The sequence below is a fragment of the Cervus canadensis genome, chromosome 2, assembly GCF_019320065.1.
Source record: "Cervus canadensis isolate Bull #8, Minnesota chromosome 2, ASM1932006v1, whole genome shotgun sequence".
Taxonomy (NCBI): domain Eukaryota; kingdom Metazoa; phylum Chordata; class Mammalia; order Artiodactyla; family Cervidae; genus Cervus; species Cervus canadensis.
Genome location: NC_057387.1, coordinates 95,566,952 through 95,585,886, shown reverse-complemented (window position 1 = coordinate 95,585,886; position 18,935 = coordinate 95,566,952). Strand labels below are relative to the sequence as shown.

At 46.8% G+C, this 18,935-nt stretch overlaps 2 protein-coding genes across 3 annotated transcripts in view; one reads left to right on the top strand and one right to left on the bottom strand.

The window, feature by feature from the left end:
- The first annotated feature begins 36 nt into the window (after positions 1-36).
- TOE1 (target of EGR1, exonuclease) lies at positions 37-3,708 on the top strand. The gene is made up of 8 exons (XM_043461496.1): positions 37-162; positions 887-1,029; positions 1,117-1,157; positions 1,303-1,399; positions 1,528-1,686; positions 1,957-2,216; positions 2,417-2,576; positions 2,655-3,708. The coding sequence occupies exons 1-8, from the start codon at positions 111-113 to the stop codon at positions 3,399-3,401; spliced, it is 1,659 nt and encodes a 552-aa protein (XP_043317431.1). The 5' UTR covers positions 37-110; the 3' UTR covers positions 3,402-3,708.
- TESK2 (testis associated actin remodelling kinase 2) overlaps positions 3,609-18,935 on the bottom strand; it is a 134,271-nt gene continuing 118,944 nt past the window's right edge. The window contains exons 5-11 of one of the 2 annotated variants that reach the window (XM_043461494.1): positions 17,402-17,548; positions 7,541-7,623; positions 7,232-7,316; positions 6,672-6,755; positions 6,396-6,482; positions 5,583-5,700; positions 3,609-5,265 (exon numbers count right to left, since the gene is read on the bottom strand). In XM_043461494.1, the coding sequence (XP_043317429.1) occupies positions 4,541-5,265; positions 5,583-5,700; positions 6,396-6,482; positions 6,672-6,755; positions 7,232-7,316; positions 7,541-7,623; positions 17,402-17,548 (1,329 nt within the window). In that variant the 3' untranslated portion in view covers positions 3,609-4,540. The remainder of the gene's footprint in view (positions 5,266-5,582; positions 5,701-6,395; positions 6,483-6,671; positions 6,756-7,231; positions 7,317-7,540; positions 7,624-17,401; positions 17,549-18,935) is intronic. The other variant, XM_043461495.1, reaches the window with a different exon arrangement.

Sequence of the window (18,935 nt, the reverse complement as noted above, 5' to 3'; positions counted from 1 at the left end):
CGATTCTTGGCGTGAGACCCCGCCCCATCCCCGACTGCAGGAACCGAGAGAGGAGACGAAGCGGAAGTCCCCCGTGCCCAGTGGCTATACTGGTAGGGACCCGCGGTGTCATGGCCGCCGACAGTGACGATGGCGCAGCCTCAGCTCCCGCGGTCTCAGACGGTGAGTGGCTTTCCCAGGGGCCGTTTTCAAAGCTTGTGCGCTCCGCGGTAGCGGAGCCCCTCGGACGCATAGTTCTAAGAAGCAGGCCTCAAGTTTCAGAGAACTAGCGCCTTCCTTTTGAATCAGCCACGAGGAGACTACATGTCCCGGTGTGCACCGCGGTCCCGCCTCCAAAAGTCTGGAGTGTTGGCAGGATAGTTAGGACTCGTGGGGGCATGTCGGGAGATGTAGTCTGGAGTTTATAGCTCTGTTAATTGGGGGAGGTTGGGAGTTGTGGTCCACAGGAAGTGGGACGGATTGGGGCGTTATTTATTAGGCTATGGCGCCTACTGGCTACTGCCACTTGTGGCTATGAGGAACCATGGGAACGGTTACAGAGCGTTGTGGGATTTTAAAGGGCCTGAAGTCCTCAAGCCTTACAAAATATTTCCTGCAGGATATGGGGAAAAGGAACCTCAACAGATTATCTAGTTCAGCCTTCCTCTTTTACAGGTTTTGATGCTAAGGGGAAAATTTTTCCCAGAATTTTACATCAGCCACTGGAAGACCCAAGCTTTCTCTCCCCAAATTCAGGGCACTGTTCACTCCAATCCTGTGTATAAAGCATATGCAATATAACGCTTGACGGGGAAGCTGCCCCTACCCCCAGCCATGGCCTAGCTTGGTGTCTGTTCCCTCAGGCTCTTTCCTGAGTGTTAATATCCATCACCCTTCTTATCTCCAGATGGTGTCAGCCAAAGCACAAAATCTGGGGAGGAGCTAGTAGTCCAGGTTCCCGTGGTGGATGTGCAAAGTGACAACTTCAAGGAGATGTGGCCATCCCTCCTCCTGGCTATAAAGACGGCTAACTTCGTGGCTGTGGACACGGTGAGAGCTGGGGAACTGGGAGAGCAGGTGGTGGTGAAAGGGCTGGTACTGCAGACCCTAACACAGCTCTCCCTTTACTGATCACAGGAACTGAGTGGGCTTGGGGACAGGAAGTGTTTGCTGAACCAGTAAGTATAAGCCCTGATCTCTTTAGTCCTAGCCTTGCCAGGAAGGGCAGACCTCAACCCTGGAGTGGAGGTCACAGCCCTGGGTGGTTTGGGTCTTTCATGAAGCTAACTCCGAGCCACAGCCACCCCCAAACCCAACCCCAAGGTGCATCGAGGAACGTTACAAGGCCGTGTGTCATGCTGCCAGGACCCGTTCCATCCTCTCCCTGGGCCTCGCCTGCTTCAAGCAGCAGCCAGACAAGGTATGGGTTACTCTCACCCCCATCCCAGGTCTGTGGCTAGGGAAGGAGGGATTGAGATACTGAGGAACATCAGCTATGAGGTTTTTTTCTCCTAAGGCTGGATGTTGCAGAATCTCTTCTTCTCCCAGGGTGAACACTCATACCTGGCCCAAGTGTTCAATCTGACCCTACTGTGCATGGAAGAGTATGTCATTGAACCAAAGTCTGTGCAGTTCCTGATACAGCATGGCTTCAACTTCAACCGGCAGTACGCTCAGGGAATCCCCTACCACAAGGGGAATGACAAGGTAGATCTTCAGCCTTGAGACTGCCTCTCCTGTGAATTCATTTCTTACTACTCTAGGCTGGGTACACTGGGGAGGATCTGCTTCTTAGGGAGTATGGGGACTCACCAGTGACAGAGCTGGAGAAACAAGATTGATACACTGGTGAATAGCAGTAAATTAGATGAAAGCAAGGGAGAACTTTCCAGGTAAGGATGCCTGGGACAGGTGTCCTGCAAGAGAGGTTCCCTAAGGCACTCCATTCTTCCTGATGACCCCTTTCTTTCCACGTAGGGTGATGAGAGTCAGAGACAGTCAGTGAGGACACTGTTCCTGGAGTTGATCCGGGCCCGCCGGCCCCTGGTACTACACAACGGTCTGATAGACTTGGTGTTCCTCTACCAGAACTTTTACGCACACCTGCCCGAGAACTTGGGAACCTTCACTGCTGACCTGTGTGAAATGTTCCCCGCTGGCATTTATGACACCAAATATGCTGCTGAGTTTCATGCCCGCTTTCTGGCCTCCTACCTAGAATATGCCTTCCGGAAATGGTGAGGGACTGGTTGAGGGAACAGGGTGGGGCCTGGCATAAGCCTGATTATTTCATTCACTTAAGATATTCAGTGAGTGCCTACCATGGGCCAGGCACTGCTTTAGTGCCGAGGGTTCAGCAGTGAACAAAACAGACAAAAACCCCTGCTGTCGTGGAGCTTACATGCTAGTGGACCCATATCCTCTTGTGATGTTGCAGTGAGCGGGAAAATGGGAAGCAGCGGGCAGCCGGCAGCCCACACCTAACCCTGGAGTTCTGTAGCTATCCTTCTAGCATGAGGGCCCATATTGACTACCGCTGCTGTGCGCCACCCTCCACGTGCCGTACGCATTCCACCAGCATCTGTGACAACTTCTCGGTGAGCACACCTGCCCATTTCCTGGGGAAGGGACTTTGATGCCTGGAAACCCTCTCTAAGCTTCTTTCCTACCTCTAGGCCTATGGCTGGTGCCCCCTGGGACCACAGTGTCCTCGGTCCCATGATATTGACCTTATCATTGACACTGATGAAGCTGCGGTGGAGGACAAGAGGCGACGGAGACGACGTAAGGAAAAACGGCGGAGGGCTTTGTTGGGCCTGCCTGGGAAACAGCCTTCTGGGGAAGCTGAGGACAGTCCTCCCACCAAGCAGGTCTGTAAGGACGACCTCAAGCCTGAGGAAACTGAGCAGGAGGTGGCTGAGGATGAGACTGGGACCCAACCTGGCTCTGAGCAAGGTCCCACAAATGACCTGGAGATGGAGCCTAAAGCAACAAGTGCTGAAACCACTGACATGGCCACCTCAGAAGTGCCAGAGAGGAAAGTCACAACTGACATGGCCACCTCAGAAGCCCCAGAGAGGCAAGTCACAACTGACGTGGCCACCTCAGAAGTGCCAGAGAGGCAAGTCACAACTGACATGGCCACCTCAGAAGCCCCAGAGAGTCAAGTCAGTCCTAACCCAGTGCCTGGGGATGGATTGCATCGGGCTGGTTTTGATGCCTTTATGACAGGTTACGTGATGGCCTATTTGGGAGTGAGCCAAGGATCCCAGCCCTGTAGCTCTGAACCATGGCTACCTGAATGTCACAACAAGGTATACCTGAGTGGCAAAGCTGTCCCCCTCACAGTGGTTAAGAGCCAGTTCTCCCGTTCTTCCAAAGCCCACAACCAGAAGATGAAGCTGGCTTGGGGCAGCAGCTGACCCAACTTCTACACAGCACTCAGGGCCTAGGAAGAGAAGCTAAGAGTGGATCAAAGGGGTCTGGATCCCTCTAGCCTATAAGTGACTTAATCCCAACTACTCGGGGATAGGATGGGGTCCTGGCTGAGATACTGTTGGACTGCTTTGGCATCTCTGCCTTTACCTTAGAGGCTGAAGAACAAGGGTACAAGTAAGAAGGCTGACCAGCACCTGTAACACCGACTTTATTCATTTTTAAATCTCAAAGTGTCTTGGGAAAGTTTTACCAAAAAAAAAAACCAGAAACAAGATATGAAAATATCTGACCAGCTTCATCTTTGGTTATTTCTTATTGCGGTTCTATTAGGACAGACTGTTCCCATAGCTCCGGCCATAGCAGAAAGGGAAGAAATCAGTCCACGTATAAACCAGTTGGGTGTATCGTGTCAACAAATATACAGAGCAGGCCCTAGGGCCTACAAAATCAGCCCCACTCCCAACCACAGGGTTGGAAGTCTTTTAGGGCAGAACATTAAGACTCCTTCATAAATAAGAAAATAGATTAATCAACTGGAAAAGATCTTTGAATAGGTTAGCTGAGAGCCACGACCACCACTCTGCCTTGCCTTGCATAGAAATGTAGTGACATGGTCTGGCCGTGCAGTAAGTGCAAACAGCAATTATTCAAGTGTCTTAGACATTCTGGCAAGAAGCACCCCAGTCTTTAGGTCTGAGAAATAGCCATGCCCTTTATGGTCTCCTGGTCAGCTCCAGGTTCCATCCATTAGCTTATATGCCCCAGGAAAGGGCAAGAAACTGACCCGGGGTAGGAGAAGAACCTGGGGTAATAGCTGCCTGCCAGCTCACACTAGAACTAGGAGTCCTCTGGTCCTGTTGGGAAGTCTCGGGGATCCGGTGGGAGCCAGAGCTCCTTGCTGAATTTCAGAGGCTTCGTATCAGCCATTGGCCCTAACTAGGAAGGCCTCTCATGGCTGCCTCACCTCACATAGCCATTGGGCAGTGGGAGCCTCACAGATGAGTCTGGCTTGGCTTAGCCTGCGTGTTCTGTGGGCCCCCGGGAAGAGTCTAGGCTGTGCACCAAGGGGGCCCTGTGGCTTCAGCTGAAGGTCTGTCCCCAAGGTGAGGAGGATGAACTCTGCTCACCCATCCTGCTCTCCCTGGGTCCTCAGGCCCATGCCTGAGACAGAGAAGGGGACTGGAGCCGAGTCTCTTGGCCTTTCTTCTTCTACCTCCATCTCCTCAGGGGCACCTGCAAGGCATGGACTGATGCCCTGGGGCCTGGGCCCAAAACCATTTTCTTCCTGAGGGTTGGAGCAGTCCATGGCCTCATGGGCTGGAGCAGCTGGCTGGGCAGATGCTCGGAATGGTGCGATCTCTCTTACTCTGTACTTGTGACTGCTGAGGCATGGTGGGGGTCCATCAGATAGTGATTCTTCCCGGCCCACAAATGGACAAGCCTCCTGATGCAAGAACTCAGGTGAACTAGGCAAAGAACGCCACCGGCGAGCAGGTGGGCCCAGGGGCTCCTGCCAGTCAGCCATAGGCATCGTTCCAGGCCCTGGTGCATCCAGGTCAAATACCAGGGAGATGACAGACTTGCTGGGCAGGTCAAAGAACTTGATCTTGCCACCTTTGAGGTCCTGGCGAGCACTAAAAGGGTTGATTTTGGGGGCTCGGGCAGCACCAACTCGTTGTGGCTGGTAGTAGGGATCCAAGACGTTCACTGTACGTGGGGGCTTATTGGAGAAAATGTCTGACTGGCTTCGAGACAGCCAGATGGTACGTCTTGGGCGTGGGGACTTGGGAGGTATCTTGTCATCCAGTAAGCTCAGTCGCTTCACCCCAGGTCCTTTCTCCAAGAGTCCTGAAGAATAGTGAGTCAAGTCAGGGATTCTCTCTAGTCATAACAAATAGAAGCAATATCTTGTATACAATGTGTTACCACTTGAGAAAGCAAAGGTAGGTACTGTTGTCCCTATTTAACAATGAGAAAACAGACTCAGAAGGGAGGCAGTATGCTAGCGCAGAGCTCCAGGACTTTTCCTGCTTCCCCTGCTTTTTTGCCTTTCTTCTGTACATGGGATCCTGTGATCACAGCCCTAGAGGGGAAGCCCCTTCGCCCCCCACCATCCTAATATCCTCCCATGGGGTCAGGTTGGACATTCTGGTTTCATCTCTTACCCTTGGCTGTGGGCTGCAGCTTCCTGTCCCTCTCCAGCTCTTCCTCCTGTAGGCGGCTCAGAATTTCCTCCAAGGTCTTCTCAATCTCCACAAAGGATGGGCGTAGTTTGGGGTCCATCTGTAGTCATCCACACCAGCCATTAGCCCTGACCTATCTTCCACCCCAAGGATGGCATTTGAGTCTCTTTCTGGCATCTTTTAAGAGTCAGATGTGTATCTAAGAGATCTCTGCTGAAGGTTCCAGACCATAAGACAGCCCCAGAGTGAAGGTCAGGGAAGATGCTATTGTCTAGTACCCTCCCCTATCTCAGCAGCCTTTCTATGTCTTGTCCCCTTGTCTGGCATAGAACCCTCCAAAAGGGGGTATTCACGTTGGTTGGTTCCTTTCTTTGTTGAGTTCTGCAGCTAACATGTTTCTGGAAGCTACCTGGACCAGCCCCAGCTACCACTTAGTCAACTGGTAGGTATGGCCCCAGACCTAAAGTGCCAACAAGAGCCTTTCTTATGGGCCTTGGACCAGTTGGATGCATGGTCCAACTAAAACCTGACCAAAGCTCCATCAATATCCAAGAAAAGGGGTAGTAGGTTTACACTACAAGCTGAGGACTGGATAATACAAAGCAATTTTCCTTCCTTGGTCCAAGGCTCTGGGCCAGAGTCCGATAGGCCCGGAGGAAGAAACATAGGCACTGCCACTCATCATTGAGAAAGAGGTCCCTTATGAGGCTAATTAGCAGCCTCTCCCAATGGTCCTAACCAGATGAACAGGGTTCAGCCAGCCCCAACCAAAGCCTGGGAGAAAAAGATACTCACATTACAGCAGTTGAAGGTGAGCTGCAGAAAGTCAGGGGGACAGTCTCCCACCATGTGCTGGAAAGCATCATAGTCTAGCCCGAAATTCTGTGGATGGGTATGGTGGGGAAGGAGCAGGGACATGGGTAGACAGGTCATTAACCCCTCCACCCATCCTGGCCTGCTCAGGAGAGGTGGAAAACTGCCCCAGAGAAGAAGCCACAGACTAAGTTCCAGGAACTCCACCCCAAGAAAATAAAAAATTCCAGTGGCACTGATCCCCATCCTGGAGCTCACCTCTGTTCGGGGAAGATAGTCTGGATCAGCCTGGATGCGGGCGATGATCTCACAGAGGATGATACCATAAGAGAACACGTCCGCCTGGTGAGTAGTGAGATCTCAGTTTCCCTCTCAATGGGGTAAGAGGTGGGGTTTCTGCCTCTCATGTCCACTAGCCCAGGCTTGGGCCCTACTGACCATGTGCTCAGTTGCTCAGTCATGTCTAACTCTTTGTGACTCTGGACTGTAGCCCGCCAGGCTCCTCTGTCCGTGGATTTCCCAGGCAAGAATACTGGGGTGGGTTGCTATTTCCCACTCCAGGAGATCTTCCTGACCTAGGGATCAAACCCACATCTCCTGCATTTGCAGGGGGATTCTTAACCACTGAGCCATCAAGGAAGTGGAATGAAATACTGACCATATTTCATTCAGCTCATTCACCAGGCAGCTGACAGGTACCAGTGCTGATTTTGCAGGAAGGATATAGATCCTTACCCCATACGTGAAGGGTGATCCAAGACATTTTATGCTAAGAATGGATTCTACAGAGAATCAGGCCTTAGGGCCCCCAGACTCACCTTTTCATTGTAGGGCTCATCTCGGAGAACCTCAGGTGCCATCCAGAAGGGTGAACCCACCACAGCTAGCTTCTCACTTCCCGTGCTGTGGGGTGAAATTGTATGAAAAATGAGCTTGCCACTGGTGGGTGCAATGGGAGATCTGACCATTGGGAATTTCTCTCCCCCAAGGATAGGCACACCAGAATTGACTGAATTTAGGGAGCTGAGATTGGGCTGTGACCAAGTCCTAGCCTCTGAAGAGGACGCTGGAGTCTTCCCTTCGCCTCAGTCCCTTCAGTGACCCCAGTCCCCGTTAGGGCTACCCACCTGACATCAGGGATCTTCTCGGCCAGGCCAAAGTCAGCTACCACTGCAGAGTAACCGTTTTCATCCCTCTTTATCAGGCAGTTCTAGGGTTCCCAAAGAAGAAGACAATCGTGGCTCAGAAGAAGGGACTAGCCAGCCACAGAGTTTCCCACCACCCCTCCCTACTACCACAGGGTACCCTGTCCTTTGCTTCTTGGTGAAATCATGCTCTTGGGCTGACCCCAGTGGGTCTCTGATAGCCATGTGAGATGAATTAGGCCTGGATCTTGGGTGGCTGCCCTAGGATTCATACCATGCTCCAAACACAAATATTTATCTTTGTTTTCTATGTGCTAGGCAAGGTTCTAAGTATCAAAGATACCACAGTAAATAGAAACCCTTGTTCTCTTGGAGCTTACAATCTAGTGGAAGAAGACAGGCTATCAGACCCTGGCCTCCCTTCATTCTTCCCTCAGAACGTAGAGACTCAAAGACCAGGCCTGACCTTGCCAAGTAATGTAAGCACAGGACAAGTGCCCAAGCCTACACCAACATTCACTGCCCACAAGATCACAACCACCTTCTCCTCTGGCATTAAAATTCCATGATCTGGCTCTGTTCTGTGATCTGAGCCCCTGGTGCCCTTTGTACATATCTTCAACCAAACTTGTTACAGACAAGCCTGAACAGGCCCTTCAAACCTTTGCCTTTGCTCTTCCTTTCCATTTGGAATGTTCTCCTATTCTTTTTTCCTCAGAAAACTTAGTGTGCTTTAAGGTAAGCTTACCTTTCCAGTCCTAACCTCTCCAGTTCTTACCTTCCACTTTCTCATCTCAACTCCATTAACTCCTCTCTGCCACTTCCTCTTACAGCCTAGCAAAGAGTCCATCAGCCTCTCAGGGGCAAATTCAGGTTTGGGCCTTCCTTTCTCACAGTATTCAATTTATGAGAGAGGTTCAAGACAAGCTTTTTGAACAAATGCTGCTGTCTCCAGAGAAAGGATGAACCCAAATGACTTTAAACATAAAGCAGCAACAAGTTCTCCCCAAATATCATTCAAAATGGACCTCTGGCTCAGGAGACACCTCATTCTACCCCCCTTCCTCCAGGGGCAGCAGAGAGCAGGGATCCTTGGCTCACAGGGACATTTCTGGGACTGGCAAGGCCCTCTAGCCCTCCCTCTTCCTCACCTTGGCACATAGTTGCCAAGGTATTGCCAAGTCACCTGGTTACTTCACATCAGGTACAAATTAGTCCCTTACTCTGGCCTTGATGTGATCACACTATGCTCTCTTTCTCTGAGCTGGAAGCAGCCTTTGATTTCATTACATCTTCTACTGCCCTCGTTTCCTGATAGACATAACTGTCTCTGGCTTCTAAGCAGGCCTGTCCTTGTGCTTGTCCTGGCTTCAGCCTTTCCATCAGTCCCCTGGCTCAGCAATCCACCATCCCGACCCCAGCTCCCTGACTTTACAATCTATGAGAAGATGGGTTCTAAGCCAGCCTGTCAAGGCAGCCAAAGTCTAGGCTTTTGGGCGACTCAGATCTGTTGCTTGTTTTCTTCCCCTCCTCCTCTTCTTTCATCAGGCTCCTGTCTCCAAGGATCAGTCTAAAGTCCTGTTTACTACTGGCTTTACAGCCCTCAGAAACAATCCTGTGAAATTCAGCTTAGGCACAGCAGTAAGGAACAGAGCATGGCCAGTACACTGCCCTTACCAAAGATGTTCAATTTCTGTCCCATCTTCACATTCATGAAGCCCTCTCGTACACTCACTGTAAACCAACCATCCAGGAGGAAGTGACTCACAGTAGTAGCTTCTCTGAGCCGCTGAGAGATGGCTAAGGTAAGGTTGATCAGGGCCCCACAATGTGGGTGAGCCTGCCTAGCCCAGTCTGCCTCTGATCTGGAATGTGACCCCTGCCTCTCTTAAAGCTTCTCCATAGCCAGCAGCCAGGCACTGGAGCCAAAGACAAAGATGGACTATGAAAACCACAAGAGCCAACTTTAGGAGTCTGTATCTGAGGTGATAAGGAAAATGGGGAGGAACCCTGACCAGGATTAACTCCTATGGGGTTTTTCAATAAACTCCTGAGCCTGCCCTTAGTGGGGTCTAGACTAGTGAAGTCTGGCTGGCAACACTTGCTGTTTTTACTTCCTCATCTCCCACCCCTTCCTCACTGGCTTCTGCTGGAAGTGTTCTCTCTGAGGATCCCTCTGAGTTCCATGGCTTTAAACTCAATAGACATAACCAGTCCTTAATATTACTTGATTTTGCTGCTGTTGACATTGCTGATTATTTCCTTTAGCACTTTTATATATGATTCAGGAATCCTATCTGCTGGGCATGTACAGACTAAGCCATTGTGGCCCTGGAGCAAACAGACTAGCTATCAAAGGCTAATTACAGGCTATTTCTGTTGCTTCTGATTCTTCTCTCCTGGCTTCTGTGATACTATAGATTTCCTTCTCTACCTCTAGCTACTCTGAACACTCTAGGGCAGGCCCTTCCTCCCATCCCCCAAGGGTGATGTTCTCAGGGTTCTCCTAGGCCTACAGCTTGTGCTCTCTTGTGGAGACTATTCCACATTTCTTTTCTAATTACTTCTGTACTGATGACTCCCAAATGTATATCCTCAGCACTGACCTTTATTTCTCAATCTTCAGCTTTGCACATCCAGTCTATATCTGGATGACATCTGTATTATTTACACTGAACTCTATACATGCAAACCTGAACTCATCTTTTCCCCCCAAAACTAAATCTCTAGCTGTATTTTTATGTCAGCTAGTACTGCCGTTTTCCACCCAGTTTACTAAGCTAGAAACTTGGGATTCATCTAGACTTTCCACTCTTAACTCCAAATAATTTTAGCTTCTAAATGTTTTCCAGTTGCCCCCTCCTTTTTCATCCCCATGACTACTGCCTTAATTCAGGTCCTCCTCTGAATACTGCAATATTCCAAATGGTCTCTGTAGCCTAGGCTAGGCTTGATCTCCATAATCCACCTTCCTCACTTCTGCCAGCATGATCTTTGTAAAATGTAAATCTGTGTTACTCACCTACTTAAAAGCCAGCAATAATATATTGTATGATTCTATTTCTATGAAATGTCCAGATTAAGCAAAGTCATAGAAACTGAAAAAATATTAGTGGTTGCCAAAGGCTGAAGGGAGGGGAGAACAGGTCATGGGGTTTTCCTTTTGGAACGATGAGAAGATTTGAAATTAGACAGTGGTGATAATTGAATATACTAAAAACCACTGAAATGTATACTTTGAAAGGATGAATTTTATTTTATGTAATATCTCAAAAAAGCTGTTATTTAAAAGAAGCCAACAATGGTTCTTCATTTCCTCTCTAGAAGATAAAATCCAAGTTAGACAGTATATGATCAGACTCCTCTGCTTTCAATTCTTATCCTCTACCACTTCAGCCTCACAGTCTGCATATTATACTGTTTATGTCTCTATGCCTTTGTTTATGCTATTCATCTGATGTGATCTGGAATATAACCCCACCACACACACAATGTGGGTTGCCACGCCCTCTTCCAGGGGATCTTCCCAACCCAGGGATCAAACCCAGGTCTTGCACACCAGGGCTTCCCTGGTGGCTCAGTCAGTAAAGAATCCACCTGCAATGTGGGAGACATGGATTTCATCCTTGGATTGGGAAAATCCCCTGGAGGAGGGCATGGCAACCCACTCTAGTACTTATGCCTGGAGAATCCCCATGGACAGAAGAGCCTGGCAGGCTGCAGTCCATGGGATCACAGAGTCGGACATGACTAAGCAACTTAAGCACACACACACAATACTTACTAAGTAGAATTCAACTTTCAAGATTCAGCTCAGGCATCACCTTCTCCAAGACGTCTTCTCTGTACCCTCAGGTTGGGTTCAATATCCTTTTCCAAAGAATCCTTTGCATTCTCTTCTCTCTAACCTTAGCAATTTGACCTAAGTGTCTGTTTCTATAGTTCCTTCCTATAGCTATAGGCTGTACGCCATATGCTAAAAGATTCAGCAAAGCAGCAATATCTTAAGAGCAAAGTGCCCTCAAGAATATTTCCTAGCCCCTTGTGCAAGGGAAAGACTGTCTACTTCTGCCTGTGTGGTACCTTACGAATTAATAATAAAACACTATTCATAAACTAGTCCAAGTGATTCAAACAAACTTGTCAGGTGGGCAGATCTGAGATTTTTACATTTAAGATGAGAAAAGTGAGGCTTACAACTATGAGTGGTAAAGATGCAGGTCTCCTGATTCGAATAGGATCCCCCCACTAATGATTCTGGCCTTTCCAGAAAAACTGGTTGAAAAGCTTTCCACTAGAGACAGCAAGGCCATGGCAGGAACAATGTAGTCTTAAGACAGAAGCAGAGGCCCAGGCCCATGGAGAAGGCATCACTGTTTGTGCAGGCAATACCGTAAGACCCCTTCATCTGGGATGCTAGCCCCCTCTCCAAAGCTGATTAATCCAAGGGCACCTACTGTAATGCTTGCATTTCTCACCCAACTTGGACATGGCAGCAATACAGACTGACTACAGAGGACAAAATATGAACTCAGACCACTGTGGGGTTCTGAAGAACCCAGACTAATTTTCAGGCTCTGAGGGATACAAAGTCCATTAAATCAAGCTGAAGAATGCTTTATTCAAAAGTATGCCTGGAGTAAGCAGCAGACATAAGAAAGGCCCAGTCAGACTTCCCTGAGGTGAGAGGTGACCTTTTCTGGTTCAAAGAGGAGCCCAGGCACTGCTGCCGCCTGGCTCCCATTCCTCTTTGTCCTTACTCCTATTATAATACCTCACACAGTAGCAGAGAGACTTACATGTCTGCCTCTTCAAAGGGCAGGGAATGATCCTATTCATCTCTGTATCTCTAACCTAGCAGGCATACAGAAAGAACTCGGCCAAAGTTTGTCATGTGAAAGTCTGACGAATAAAGCTTCTTTCGAAAGCAAGTGGAAAGGCACACACTAATCATACATTTGACTCTCCATGATGGAGACCAAGCTGACAAGAGACTCAAGAGGTGGTCATGAACGCATTTCTGTAAGCCAGCACAAACCCTTCAGAACTGGGCCCGAGGAGACACCTGAGAGCAGATCCTGAGGTCTCCTAGAACAGCTGCACAGTCTGTACCAGCACTGAGTAAAACCACCTAAACAGAGAAATGCCAGGTCCATTTGTAAGCGTTAGCTCTAAGCTAAAGCTATTTCTGTAACAACAAAAAATCGCTTTCCATGTGCCAACACCTCTCTCCCTTTACCCCCAACAAATTCACTCCATAAATCCAGTTAGAAAGAAAGTACTGATTCTATGTGTCAAGAAAGATTAAAAGTTTCTTTTCACAGCACAGGGAGATCAGAGATTGAACTGCCCTCCTAAATGTCCCAGAGACAACTAGAGTCCAATTCGGAGATTATCTGGTTTGCTATAATGTGTCCTGTCCCTTCCTCTCCATTCCACCATAAGATCCTATACCTTCTCCATAGTTCTTGGGAAGTAATCTGCTCACATATCTGTATCTCCAACTTGACTCGGAGCCCATGGATGGTACAGATTAGGTTCCAGTAATTTCTATCTCCTCTAACAGCACAGTATAAGTGGTTCCAAAAGGCTGTTAATGGTATAAAAAGTGACTACAAAGTGCCCTAACACACACTCTTTACATCTGCCAGCATTCAACTCTGTTTCTAATTCATGTTCTCTCCAGTCTCTGAAACCGCTGTCTTGAGTTTGATGTGTGACACAGGGAACCCAAAGCCAGTGCTCTGTGAAAATCTAGATGAGTGGGATGGGGAGGGAGCTGGGAGGGGCATTCAAGAGGGAGGGGACATATGTATACCTAATGCCAATGCATGTTGATGTATGGCAAAAACCATCACAATATTGTAATTATCCTCTAATTTAAATATATATATATATATATTTAAAACAAATAAAGAAGCCCTCCTTAGCTGCCCTTAAGATCAAGGCTCACATACAATTGTATCAACCGTTTCTAGCCTGCATGTGGCTGTTGCCACTTCTTGATGGAGCTCAAGAACTGAATGTTTTTAAAGCCACACAACCTCCCATTTCCTTCTAAGTAATCAGCATTCAGTTCAGTTCAGTTCAGTCGCTCAGTCGTGTCTGACTCTTTGCAACCCCATGAATCACAGCACGCCAGGCCTCCCTGTCCATCACCAACTCCCAGAGTTTACTCAAACTCATGTCCATCTAGTCGGTGATGCAATCCAGCCATCTCATCCTCTGTCATCCCCTTCTCCTCCTGCCCCCAATCCCTCCCAGCATCAGGGTCTTTTCCAATGAGTCAACTCTTCGCATCAGGTGGCCAAAGTATTGGAGTTTCAGCTTCAGCATCAGTCCTTCCAGTGAACACCCAGGACTGATCTCCTTTAGGATGGACTGGTTGAATCAGCATTGCCACTGCACAAACCTAAATCAGCCTGTTTCTTAGAAGTAGTTACAAAATTAGACTGAACAGCTATATCTGACAGACTTTTCATTCTTGAAAACAGTGTTGCAGTAACCACTGATGTGTGAATTCTACAAAGGCAATAATACTACTTTCAGTAGGCACTCTGGAAATTAGGTTCTTCTCTGCCACTACTCTAGGCCCAGGATCATTTGGAAAGTGGCATATGCTTCTCTCTGTCCTGATTTACCCACCTGAAACACACTCCCACTACTTTAGATCCCTCTTATTAGCTCTGGTCTGAGACGCCAGGGCTGATGTCAATAGCCTAGGGACACTAAGGGCCCAAGAACACTGAAGTCATTTAAAGAGGTGGAATAAAACTGGATCTGGGACTCAGAATCTCAGTTCTCAAGCAGATGTTCTGGCCTCCATGCCGTCAAGCACATTTTCTGAAAGAGGGCCAGGAAGTCTCTACTCTGACAGGCTCTATGTTAGGTGCTAGGGGTAAAAAGGTGAATAAGAGCAGCACTTGAGAAACTCATGTGTTGGTGGGAGACACAGACACAGTATAACCATCAAATAACTGGATGTGTACACACTAATATATAAGTAAACCTTTTATTGCACTTAAAGAAATCAAACTCAGACCCAACGCTGACAATGAGGAGATAAATTGGAAATTTCAAAGCCCTACTCTGTCCCTTTAGCGTTATTTTTCCCTTAGGCTTCTCATTCTTAGGGTCACTGTCACCACCACACAGGTCTCCTGGGTGGGACTGCTCTGGTCTAGGTGTGAACTTACAACCTCTCCTTAATCTCTGCAACACTGTGAAGTTGAAACATTTGGATAAAAGGGCAATAAATACAGTCTCTCAGACTGGATGGCCTGGCTTATAAAATTTGCTTGTTTTTCTTCAACTTGAGATTCCCTACAGTGTAGTTCCCAGCCTGTCTCCTGGTTGCAAACTCATTTGTTCTCACCACCCCCTAAAGTTCAGACCCAAGAAAGTACACCCAATAATACCAGAGAATTCTTTCTCCTAAATTCCTAGTTTCTCATCTCAAACCAGCTGACATAGGAACACCCACTATCAACTAGGAAAACCAAAGGACAGTGGTCTTACCCTAAAGAGCCAAAAAGGGTAGTCATTTTTACAATACATACAATATGACAATCCCAGACAGAACCACACTAGCACAATGGGATAAAATATTTTGGGGGCACAGAATGGAATATGATGAGTTTCTCCAGAAAACCTAGGTACCCTAGTTTACTGATTTTTTTTCACTGAAAACCCAGAGTCTATAGCTAAACACTCAATTATAAAATGCTATGAACTCTTCTTCAATTATTTGCGAACAGACTATCTCTGGTCAGAAATTATCTTTCTCAAATATTCCTTCATGCATGGTGCCAGGCACAGAAGACACTCATGTGGGTCTGTAGGAAATATCTGTGTGATTGACAGATAACTGGTCATGACATCCCTCCATGTTAGAAGACATGATGCTCTCTGAGTAGGAAGCAACAATTCGATTTTAATTGCATGCCCAAGGTAAGCCATCAACTTAAGACAGTATCTAAGTTGATACAACCCCACCCATCTGCCAGGAACAGGTGCAGTTTTCTAAGTCTTGACTTTCTAAAACATTCTAAGGAAGAAGAAGAGGCTGATGAAGGGATAAGACACCACCATCCAGTTCCCAGCTGTCTAGCTCTTGCTTATACCAATGAAGATAAAGGACTTCTCACAGCTAGGTCTCAGCTGGTCACCAGATTCCACCAATCTTAAGGTTTCTTCAGTAACAGTGCAGCTGACTACAAATGGCACTGCCACACCTCGAGCCCTATGAGCACTACTGAAAGCTATTTTCTGTGTAGTAGTCACAAACCAATGGCCAGGGTCCCTTGGGGACAGTACTGCTGTTTAGAACACTAAAACCATTCTAATGGGAGGTAGCCAGGGACTCACTGCTCTAGGTCTATTGGCTCTGAGAGCACAGCCTGCTTTTGTTCCCTTTGCAAACTTTTTCCTATAACAGGTTTCCTTACCCCCTCATTCATGACAGAAGAGCTGCCTGAATATGTATATGCATGTGCATATGCATGTATTGAGGGTGTAGAATAAAGTGACCGCTATTCTTGGACAGATATAAAACATCCATACACCTCCCCTGCATGCATGTGTGTGCGCTCAGTTGCTCAGTTGTATCCGACTTTTTGTGACCCCATGGACTGTAGCCCATCAGGCTCCTCTGTCCATGGGATTTTCCAGACAAAAATGTTGGAGTAGGTTGCCATGTCCTCCTCCAGGGGATCTCCCCAACCCAGGGTCGAACCCATGTCTCCCGCATCTCCTACATTGGCCGGCGGATTCTTTACCACTGAGTCACCTGGGAAGCCTCATATACCTCCCTAGGAGACTTTTAAATCAGCTTCTGAACACAAGTTATATTAGATGATTTACAGTTCCCATATGAATGGTCAAACAGCACTATTTTTAAAAAAATTTTTATTGGAGTATAGTTTATTTATAATGTTATGTTACTTTCTGCTGTACAGCAAACTGAATCAGTTTTGTTTTTTTTTTTTAATCAGTTTTATATATATATGTGTGTGTGTGTATATATATATGTGTGTGTATATATATATATATATATATATATATATATATATCTCCACTCTTTTTTAGATTCTGTTCCCATATGGGTCATTATGGAGTATTTAGTAGAATCACTGTGCTATATAGTAAGTCCTTATTGGTTATCTATTTTTTATATATAGTAGTACAAACAGTACTGTTTATATAAGCCTTGTCATGTGGTAACTTGTGCTATTGGCCCTGAGGTGTCTGCCTTGTAGTATAGCCAACTTCCTGTAAAAGCAACTCTTTTCTAACCTGGTCACACAGCAATTTGGATAGCAAGAGAATACTACAGAGACCAGCTGATGCCAAAGAGGAACTGGCAGGATGGCAGAAACTCAATCACACAGAAAGAAAATGGGTCAGTACATTATGGCCTCCAAAACCTGTACTCAAGTGACTAAAAATCACAGAACCCCTGCTGGAGACCATGAGAGAGAATACAAAGAGGCAGGTTCCCACACGGCCTTGCTACTGTCACCCCTAAAGGGCAAGAATCTCTTATGTGTTCTCGTGCCATCTATTCCTGCAACACACATTCAGTAGTGAGTAAAACTAAGAATAAAGGTTCTCAAGATGTATGTGCTGATGGACTCAGCAATGAAAGGAACCTGCTATGAGCCAAGATTGGCTTTCTAAGGACTAGCTATACACGGTAATAAGCTGTATCTTCCATGATTAAATGTTGAATATATAAGAGATCTCCAACATTCTGAAGCTCATTAATGACTGGTTTCTTAACGCAGTTTTCTTGGTAAATGGAAGATAGTGTCTCAAAGAGTTGTGCAAGTAAAGCCTTCGTACCTTAGAGGTGAGGTCCCGATGGAAAATGCCTTTGAAGTGAAGGTAGCTGAGGCCCACTGCTATGTCATAAGCCAGTTTCACCCTCACAGTCCAGGGCAAATGCAGGTTACTGTCTAGCAACTGTTCCAGGTTTCCAGAGTTGATATACTGCAAAACAGAAGGAAAACCCAGCTACCATTTGTCAGCAACGTTTAGGGTGGGAGTAAAACTACTGGAGGGTAAACACCTAGAAGACAGAGACTGTATTTTTTTTTTTTTAAGTTACTGAGCAGTTATTCTGCATCCAGGCACTATGGCAGATGCTGCACCTTCCTTTGAGATCACAATCTATTAAGGGGTATAGACAAACAATATCATGTAGTAAATGCTAAAAGATAGCTTTGTACAGTATGACAGCACAAAGGGTAAAGGTACAGACTCAATCTAGGCATGTCAGAGAAAGCTGCACAAAGGAACCGAGGAGTTCAAAGGATGACTTGGGGAAGCAGGAAAGAAAGTCCACACAGAGGGAGCAGCAGACATAAAGTTATAGGTTAAGAACATGGTGTATTCAGGAAACTAATTTACTCAGTATGGCCAGAGTGCATGAGAGGTGAGGCTGATATGCTTTGCTAAAGTATATGGACTTTATCCTGTCTATAGGGAACAAAAGAAGCCTTTTTTTTTTTTTTTTTTTAAAAGAAGCCTTTTAAGACAAACAGCAACATGTTCATATTTGCTTTTTTAAGGAAGAGATTATTTCAGTAATGATATGATGGATGGATTAGAGTGGAGAATATGGAGAAGGGAAAATAGGTTAGGAAATTACTGCAGTAATCCTGGTGAAGGAAGAATGCCTGAGTTGAGCCAATAGTGGAGGCATTGGAACAGAGCAAGATTCAAGATTTTAGATGGCAAAGTCAAAAAAACTTGATGAACGCCTTGATGAGGAGGATGAGAACAGTGAAAAGCTCCTAGGTTGATTGCAGGCTATTGGCCCCTGTGTGCCATTATTAAATATCCAGAATATAGGGAGAGGAGGTTTTTAGAAGAGGCAATGTTAAAAGACAGGGAGTTCAACTAAGACATGCTAGGCTTAAGGGCATGTGGAGATACCCTATACCAAGTCAGTTTGAAGTTGAGGGGCAAAATCTGGGCTAGAGACTAACATTTAGGAGGCAATGACATTGAGCTGAAGTAGTCACTGAGGCTAAGGAATGTATGGGATTGCCCAGGGGTTAACATGTAAAGTGGGAAATTAACAGAATCCCAAACAACTGGAACATTTACAGAAGCAGGCAGAGGAAGAAATCACCAAGCAAGAATGTCACCACAGAAGCCAAAGAAGGAGAACATTCCAAAAGAGAAAATGATCAAAAGTATCAAAATGCTACAGATTAAGTAAGATGAGCCTGAAAAGTGTCCACTGAATTTGCCTCTAAGAAGTCACCAGCGGGACTTCCCTGGTGGTCCAGTAGTTAAGAATCTGCCTTCCACTGCAAGGGATGAGGGTTTAATCCCTGGTCTGGGAGCTGAAAATCCCACACGCTGTGCC

Excerpts from the sequence above, each read along its gene's own strand:
- TOE1 (XM_043461496.1), top strand. The coding sequence starts at position 111 with ATGGCCGCCGACAGTGACGATGGCGCAGCCTCAGCTCCCGCGGTCTCA. Across the intron at positions 163-886 it reads AGCTCCCGCGGTCTCAGACG|ATGGTGTCAGCCAAAGCACA; the intron begins GTGAGTGGCTTT and ends TCTTATCTCCAG. Across the intron at positions 2,577-2,654 it reads GCATCTGTGACAACTTCTCG|GCCTATGGCTGGTGCCCCCT; the intron begins GTGAGCACACCT and ends TCCTACCTCTAG.